The 9,105-nt window shown below is 44.2% G+C and overlaps 2 protein-coding genes across 2 annotated transcripts; both read right to left on the reverse strand.

The window, feature by feature from the left end:
• Positions 1-5,264, reverse strand: LOC114622930 (kunitz-type protease inhibitor 4-like). The gene is made up of 4 exons (XM_028769509.1): positions 5,100-5,264; positions 2,190-2,382; positions 1,533-1,716; positions 1-195 (listed from the first exon to the last, which is right to left on the reverse strand). The coding sequence occupies exons 1-3, from the start codon at positions 5,212-5,214 to the stop codon at positions 1,545-1,547; spliced, it is 480 nt and encodes a 159-aa protein (XP_028625342.1). The 5' UTR covers positions 5,215-5,264; the 3' UTR covers positions 1-195; positions 1,533-1,544.
• Positions 5,265-6,641: 1,377 nt separating this feature from the next.
• Wfdc13 (WAP four-disulfide core domain 13) lies at positions 6,642-8,714 on the reverse strand. Its single transcript, XM_028769510.1, has 2 exons — positions 8,582-8,714; positions 6,642-6,996 (listed from the first exon to the last, which is right to left on the reverse strand). Exons 1-2 carry the CDS (start codon positions 8,667-8,669, stop codon positions 6,839-6,841), a joined length of 246 nt encoding a protein of 81 aa, XP_028625343.1. The 5' UTR covers positions 8,670-8,714; the 3' UTR covers positions 6,642-6,838.
• Positions 8,715-9,105: the final 391 nt, after the last annotated feature.

Genomic DNA, 9,105 nt, shown 5'->3' on the forward strand with positions numbered 1-9,105 from the left:
GTAATTTTTATTTCAGGAAAGACAAAATCAGGAACAGGAAAATAGTGAATCAAAGTGTTGAAGATTATGGACATGTTCCAAAAAATCTAAACATTGCTCTGAATCTTCTTGAATCTTTATTTCAGATGGTCCATCCAAGAACCTCCATGAACACACATACTTTTAAGTTCCAGCTCAGGCTCAGGTTCAGGTTTTCTGTTTAAGTAGAAAAATCAGATCCATGTTACAGGTTACAAAAAGTCTCCCTGGGTTACTGTAAGTCATTTCTCTCTTGGGACAATCCTAGAGGATGGCCCCTCTCTTCCATGAATCTGTTTCATTTTCCCAAAAGATAGCCACTACCCATGTTCTAGTCATGACAAAGATCCCTTAGGAATGACCAAAACCAGAACTGGTGCCTTTGAGTCACTCCCTAGGCTACTGCACTTCTCATTTTATGGAAATTAGTTACAGCTCTCCTTGGATAGGACACATTGACTGTCTTGTTCTAATAACTTGGAAATCATCAGTTCTGAGCAGGGACTTCAGCTGTACAAAGTAGCATGTCTCTACAGAGATTTAGGAGGCTTGAAAAATGCAATGATTTGACTTGGGAGCATGTAAGCAGGGCAAGAGCCCTGTGATGGTCAGATCTAATTTCAAAATAAATATCAAAAACCTAAACTAACTTGTTATGCATTGGTTACTATCCCCCCACTTCCCCAAGGTGGGTTTCTCTGTGTAGTCCTCATGGCTGCCCTAGAGATCACTCTGTAGACCAGGTTGGTCTTGAACTTGCAGAGATCCATCTGTCTCTGCTGGCATTAAAGGCGTGGTGCTGGCACCAGCACAAGGCTTCAAGTGGTTACATCTAATGGACTTGTTTTCCTCATCTATTAGGTGAAAATAATACTAGTAATCTACTGTAGGACTCCTTTAATCTTATTTTTTTTCAGATCTTTTAGTAATTTATTCTATTTCACACACATATGTATACAATGTGTCCTTAGTTTCATCTCACTCTGGCTCTTTCACCTCGCCCCAAAGGTTGCTTGCTTAAGAGGATTTATGTCATTTTGTTTTGTGACCCATGGATTCTGGTTAGAGCTATGCATATGACCACAGCTCTGGACTTGCTGGTGGATAGACCACTGAAGACAGTCACTGTCCTTTACCAGTGTCCATCAGTAGCCAGCTGTTCCCCAGGGAAACGAATCCTGAAGCCCTCTCTCCGATTCCTGTTTCCAAGCTTAGGTCTGTGAAGGCACACATACGCAGCTGCAGCTGCTGTGAGTTCAGAATTACAGAGTCTACACTCTGTCCAGAGGACAGGGTTTTGCAGCTCTCCCCCTTAACATCCAGCTCTAACACCAGTTGGAGGAGACTTCCTTCATCTCTTAGTGCCTTGGGCAGCCATGAGTCTTTCTGTTCACTGCTAAAGGGAGCTTCTCTGATCAAGGTTGAGAGTAGTCGTCTTTGGGACTGCGGGAGGCAAAGCCTGGTTTCTCAGGAAACTGAACCTGTTGGAGCTGGTCCATGGACCCCACACTGACCTTTGCAGCTGCCTAGGTGCGAAGCCTGGCCAGGGGATATCTTCTGGACTCTCTCCATGCTCTCTGTAGCGAGGTCTCTTTTCTTTCTGTTTGCTTCAGTCTACCAGGCTGGAGAGTGGTCAATCTCAAATCCATAGCAAGGTTCTTTGTTGCCAACTCTCTTAAAGAACGCTTCCTTTTCCGGCTGTTATTTTAATGTAAGATTATATCATTATATGGTAATTGCTCAGCAGAACATCTGACACTGTGGCAAAACTCAGTTGTTCAGTGAGGATTTTCTCCCTGAACTTTTGATTTTTTTCTAATTACAAAGTCAACAATTTGTTGTTGTTTTATTTTGTTTGTTTTACAAGACAGTGTTTCTCTGTGTAGCTCTGGCTGTCCTGGAACTCACTTTGTAGACTAGGCTAGCCTGAAACTCAGAGATCCATCTGCCTTGCCCTCCCAAATGCCTTTAAGGCGTGCACCATCACCCCTTGGGCAAAGTCTACAATTTATTCTGAGATCCAGCTTAACTGTTAGAAACTTTTATGGAACAATCTATCCTCTTTACATCCTAAAATAGGGTAAGCTCTGACTAATTTTCCCTACCCTTGGATCTCAGAGCTTTCTCTTACCATTCATCTTAAAGACCAAAGATGAGGTTATATTCCTTACCTCGGTGGGGGAGGCGGTTTTTTGTATATTTCATGGCAAGCTACTTGACACTCGATTTTAAGCTTGAAGTTATTAAGATTACCATTGCATCCACCGTACAGAAAAACCTGACAGTCTTTGGCAGTCTGGTTGTAGAAAAATCTAAAATGCACTTCATAGCAGCTGCCAGGATCCACTTTCAAAACACAAGGATCTGCATGAGAAGTTACCAGGAGTTAGAGCGAATCGACTAAGATACAAGGGGAAGTTTGTCTTTATTCAGAAGCTCTTAGAAATTCCTGCTTGGGATGGCGAGCCGGCTTAGGAAGTTAAAGTACTGACAACTGGAGCTATGTCTCTGGACCCATGGAGTGGGAAGAGAGAAGCGGCTTCTTTTAGTAGTCCTGCAGCCTACACACACACACACACACACACACACACACACACACACACACACACAATGTAAAAACTAAAAGAGAAAAATTCCTGTCTTCAGTGTGGAAACATTGTTTGTTCAGGGACTCTGAAAGGTTTCTGCTTTTTCTGTTACAAGCAGAGTCATATGGTAAGGCCATCTTTGTCCAACACAGTTTACCTCTCCAGGTTGTGGCCCTGGGCAGTGATTTTTGGGAAGGGCCTGATTGTGCATGGCTTAGCTTGCACTAAGTGACAAGGTTCCTTACCCTGTGCACCTTCCAGGCTATCCCAGCCTTCTGCATCTCCTTGCCCTCATTGCCTCACCTTTCAATTGCCTGCTGAACCCACACTCCCTGCTTTTTACACACCTATTATACAAGTTACATTTCAAAATTCAGATGACTGTTTTCTGTTGTTCTAAAGCTAGATGAAGAACCAGGGGCACGATACTTTTGCACCTCATAACCTGCTGTTCTGTACTCCTCCTCTTGTCTTCCAGGAAGCAGCTGCCTCACTTTTTGTGGCTAGGTGAAGGGTCTGAATGACTGAAATAGCCACACTGGTGATTATATTGATAGCCAAGTGCTTGCAGATCACCTTCCTCATGGTGCCGATTTCTACTTTATTCTCTGATAAGGACTATTTGTCTCTACCTAGTTACACACGTGATTTTATTTGATACTTAAAATACGCTCTGCCTTTCTGATTTTTTTTTCCACATGGGCAAAGTGGGATTGCAGGGAGGAGATGGTAACTGGCTCAGAGTTTTGTCTAAAGGCACACATCTGCTGAGTGACAGGACCAGGGTTTTGAATTTAACTCCAAGTATAGACTGTACTACTTAGCTCTGGAGAGAGCCTCCCCATGTAGTCATAGCTACACTGTAAACTCCTCTATACAGGTACAGTGTGCTCAGAGCCTAGAAGTTAGATACACCTCAATGATCTCAGTCTGAAAATTCCTTTCTCTCCTTCCAATGCAATCTCTTGGAAGGTTTGATCTTGCCCTATGCCACAAAGCCCCTATCTCAAAACTTGTCCAGTCTTTGGCCTCCTACAAAAGAATTCTCTATCTGGAAAGGACTTACTGGTGTCATATATTGTTTTTTTTATTCAATATTTATACATTTCAGATGTTATCCCCTTTCCCCATTTCCCCACACCCCACTAACCCCATCCCATCCTTCCTTTTCTGCCTTTATACTGTTTAAATTACATGCAAGTATTAAGGTCAGTTTTAGGTTGAGGAACTAGGCAATACAATAGATGCAAATAGTCAAGGAACAAGCAAGACAATAAACACAAATAGTCAAAGAACAAACAAGACAATAAACAAAATTCCATGAACACTCCTGTGATCACTGTTTCTAAGGGCTTATCAGGATGACCAAAATATCTGAGCCAACTTCCCTGTCCTAGCCCAAAGTCATTTTCATGTCTGAAGCCTACTTCCTTGTTCTAGCCTACGATTTTGATTCCTGCCTGAAATTACTTCTTTGTTCTTGCCTAATGTCAGATTCCTGCCTGAAGCCCATCTCCTTGTCATTGGCCCATGCCAGATTCTTGCAAAGAAGCCCCAAAAGCTCTCCACCTCTCCTCCTTTTTTATTTCATAAACAAGACTGAGACTGTCTTAGGTTGTTCTGCCAAGAATGCCTTCCTTACTCATCATGGAATATGCATTATCAAAAGTAATGCACTTATGTCTTTGGTTTGTAAGGCTCTGTGAAGAATCTTACCCGTCCTTGGCTTGCCAACCTGTTAAATTAATAACTCTGTCCGGGGGTCCATTTTCAGTTTCAAGTCATGTACTTTGGCTGCCAACATGTTGATGTTGTTAGAGACAAGCTTTAACATGATGGACAGGAATAAAAGTATTTCCAGGACAAAAAGTGCTAGCATGATCAAGCTATATGTGCCTTTCCTGAGGTTTGACCAAAATGGAAATACTGACCTCAGGCCATGGATAATTTTATCAGCAGTATCTGCAGCATCAAAGCTCAGCAGAGCAGCATTCTTTAAATTCATAATTTCACTATGCAAAGTTGAAATATCCAGAGAGGTGTTAGAATTATGCCAAATATCCTACAAGTGTCTTTAAACTTTTTTCTAATTATAATGACTCTCATTGTAAATTTTAGAAGTATCACAATTCCAATGGTATTTGTCATGACACTCGAGATGGCTCCTAACTCTTAAATCCTAAACCTCCATCCGATAATTTGAATAGGATATAGAGCATCAATCTGTTGTTCCAAACACCTATATAAATCCTCTTGTATACTCAACACATTAGTAACTTTTTTTTTTTGCTAAATGCATATATTGTTTTATCTTTGTTGAACACCCACAAGTCCCTCAAAGTAAGTGACACCCTGAGTTAAGGGGCTTAAGGTTGGTGGGCACTGCCACAACAGAAGATCCTTCTGACCCACCCAGGGGAATTGCTTACATTTCTTTCTCCCCCATTTGTAATTGACCTTGGAATTTCCCTTCTGCCTTAATTTTACTCATACCGTTGTATTCTTTGCAGAGATGCTCAGCAAGCCGTTCAACACCGCTCAGTACCGGAGGACTGAGTAAGCAGAAGAGGGAGAATCCCAGGAGAGACCCCAGCTTAGCAGGCTTCATGGTGGAGCAAGCAGCAGATAGAAGAGGCTGTTGTCAACTGCTCTTATACTTCGAGTTTGGTTTGGTGGGAGGGCTGAGCCCACCTACCTCAAGGGCCAGGATTGAGCATTACTATGTGTTGAGTTGAGCACTGAGTGCATGAGTGCCCAGCTGTGAAGCGAAAGGTCTCAGACTGATTAGACCTCTGATAGTGAGCTTTGTGTAATTTCAGTGAAATTATAGAGGCAACCCCTTCTCCACCTTTTCAGAGAGCAAACACCCAGAAAGAGTGACATCTGTGTGTTCTCATCTTGGCAGAGCCTCCTCAGTGAGGATAGTCCCATCCATGCAGCATTGAGTTATCCCCATAACATCCTGAGGCATGGATGGCCTCTCTCTCTTTTGCATGAGCAGCTTAACTGTACCTCTGTATAGTAAGTTAACCAGTGACTGACTCACAGAGTGTGAAGGGCCCAGTCTGAATTCCTGTTCCTGGTACTTCCCACTGGAGGACAGAACAGACTGTTCCTTAGCAGAGCCTCAGGTCTGAGTGTCCTGCACTCCCCTTAGGACATGACTCTCCTTCCCATACTCTGCCCCCCAGGTAATGAGTTCGAAAACTGAAGGTGGAGTGGAAAACACAGGACCAGGCAATCTGGCCATCAAGAAGGCCATTTTGGCTTTGGGAGAACTTGGTTGATTTTGGAGGAGTCTGGAAGAGGAAGAGGAGGATCAGGAGGACCTTACACTTAGGCAATGCACTTGGGAGCATACCTCAGTGGTCAAACCTGAGGAGTCTTGAATCTCTTGAATCTGTAGAAGAAAATATTCTCAACTATGTTGGGTGCCAATTTGTTCTTGAAGGTGTAATTCCTACTCTTTGTTAATCCCACTTGAAGGCAGAACATGAAACGGAGCCCTCCTGCTACAAGGAAGGAGGAGCTTGGTGCCACCACCATCAGCTTTTTGTCCCTTTGAGCTCTATCTAACACTGCACGTTCAAAGATGTGGAGTTTAGTCGCATGGGCTAGTCTTTTCAGACAGAACTGGTCGAGGGACCAGTAAAATGTATGGAAATTAATCACGAGGCAAGAGACTGCTTCAGCTCATTTGTGGTTTTTATTTTAGTCTCATGTTTATTCTTGTCTTAATGATGAGCAAGCTGAGAGAGAGAGAGAGAGAGAGAGAGAGAGAGAGAGAGAGAGAGAGAGAGAGAGAGAGATTAATTCCTTTGAGAGCACCAAGTTAAGAAATGAGAATGTCTAGGGATGAAGGAAACGAAGCAGAAAGAGAACAAATTTGCTATGTGTGACCAGATCCATCACTCCAGGCAGATTCTGGGATAAAGGTAGATTCTGGGACCAGGAAGGTCCCAGAATAGAGACAGAGGCAACTCTGAGTACACTCAGAGAGACGGGGACAGAGATTGACAGCTATGGTGGTGGAGGGATGAGATTTGAGGATGCCCTTTTAATTAGGAGTTCTGTGGAAATCATTCTTGGTAAAGGCAGAGACGAGGTGGGCAATATGGCAAAACCAACGAGATGAAAGGCAAAGGAAAGAAGACCCGTCACACTCATGGGCAGGAGGCTCAGCTGTCAGCCTCTGCCAGTGGCTCCGGTGCCAGGGCTGGGAGAGGAGACCCTCAGGAGACCCCAAGTACTGGGGCTTGGTTTGAAGCACACACTATCCCACAGTAGGCTGAACAGCATTGAAGAGTGTGGAGGCATTCCTCCTGCTGTGTACAGAATGTGCTGCAGTCTTCGGGCTCTGATCTGCAGGGTGGAGGTTCAAAGATATACTCTGGAATGAAGAATAGGGAAGAGAGTTATTGAGAGAACAGGCAGCAGCAACCTTGTCTTCCCTTGCTGCTCTCCAGGGATGAGAATAGGTTTTGCCCCTGGCTCTCATCTTCCTCTGGGTTCTGTTCAGTGAACTAGGGCTGGATATCAGATCTGAGACTATTTGGTGGAACCTTGAACTCATTGTCTATTTGTAATCCTTCCAGATCAGATACTGAGTTCCCATAGACTCTGGTAGGGTCTGTCTCAAGGGTATGAATGTGTGTGTGTGTGTGTGTGTGTGTGTGTGTGTGTGAAGTGAAAAAGTATCGGTTGCCTAGTTTATATTAATTTAAATTTATCCTGGAGTCAACTGAACATAGGTTATTTGTGTAGAACACACATTCATATTATATATATATATATATATATATATATATATATATATATATATATATATCTCCACCCATATACCTAAACCGGCTGGAGAGATGGCTCATGGCTCAGTGGTTAAGAGCACTGACTGCTCTTCTAGAGGTCCTGAGTTCAATTCCCAGCAACCACATGGTGGCTCCCAACCATCTGTAATGGGATCTGATCTGATGCCCTCTTCAGGTGTGTCTGAAGACGGCGACAGTGTGCTCATATACATTAAACAGATTTTTTTTTTTTTAAAGAAGCCTAAACAGAAGTGCAGTTCAACAACGAGCCCAACAAACTGCAAGAGCTGGGTTGGAAGCTGGAATCCAACTCATAGTTCAGGGTGGATTATTTTTTTTTGAGGTGTCGAGGGTGGGAATTTCAGAATGGGATGCCAACCTCTGGCTTCTCCTTTTCCTCCCAGAAGTTCTGGAAACAGAACCGAGCCTCCACAGCAACATGAGCTGTCAGTCATATCCTCTGCCTGAGCCCAAATACAGAGAGGAATGCACACAAAACAGCTCTCTTCCTACTGTGTACTGGCCCTTGTCAGGTTAAAGAGCTTTAGTGGCCAACGAGACAGACTCTAGCGGGTGCTAGTTACTGGTAATTGTGGAGTGCCTCTAGATTTTACCAAGCATAAAATAAAATGCTCAATCCCTTTCCCTTCCTCCCCACATATCCTCCACGGTCAACGTTATACAGATGGAATCTTGATTTCTACCAATTTCATTTTCCTGTCTATCTAAATGCTTGAAGAGTGGGACCAGGGTTCCCTCCATGTTGGAACTGGGGACAGCAAACTTAACCAGGAGGATGAAGCCAACGACCTTTACTGTAATTAATGTTTACTGGGATGTGTCTCATGGTCTAGTAAGAGAGCACCTCGCCTGAACACACCAGCTTCTTTCTCTTTTTTCTTGTCTCAATATCATTATTTACATTATAACATCGCAGTTGGGAAAAAAACAAAAACCAAAACCCCTTGTTCTCAGAGAGTTTGGAGCCCTGTAATAAACGAACAGAACCGAGATTCAAACCTAGAGTTTTCTGACTATAACGTTCGGATCCTTGAATGCGGTACTATTCTAGTCATTGTGAAATTCTCTAGAGGTGTCCCCTGAGATAGTTTCTTTTCCACAGGAGCTAACCCCGTTACTCCCCTCGAGCCCAGACCCAGCACCTACTCAGAAAGTATTGCTTGGGACTTCCAGGCACCGGCTGAGGTGCTAGGCTGAGCACCAGCAGGAGCTGAAAAAGTGACACAGGTGTCATGGTGGTGGCAAGATGGGTCGTAAGTCCTGGCCGAGGGTGGTTAGGTTTGTCCAAACTCTGCCGGGAGAAGAGAGGGAAAGAGGCTCGGAGATGGCTCTAGGACGGCCTTTCTCTGCTTAGAGGAAAGCCTGGCCGAATCCCCGACCACCACCTCCTAGCCCCGCCCACTACAGAGGCAGGGCCTGTTTCCGGATTTGCTGTCCCTTCATCCTCTCATCTGGAACTTAAAGGGCCGACCCCCCTCTCCTTCCTCTCCCTCTCTCCTCTCCTTTCTTCTCTCTCCTTCCTCTCCCTCTCTTCTCTCTCCCTTTCTTCATTTGCGCTCTTCCATCCTCTCCCTTCCTCTCCTCCCTCTCCCTCTCCCCTCTTTCTCCTCTCTCTCCGTCTCCCCTCTTCTCTCACCATCTCTTTCTCTTTTCTCCCTCTCTCTTCTCTC

Source organism: Grammomys surdaster, unplaced genomic scaffold, assembly GCF_004785775.1.
Source record: "Grammomys surdaster isolate TR1022 unplaced genomic scaffold, NIH_TR_1.0 193, whole genome shotgun sequence".
NCBI classification, from domain to species: domain Eukaryota; kingdom Metazoa; phylum Chordata; class Mammalia; order Rodentia; family Muridae; genus Grammomys; species Grammomys surdaster.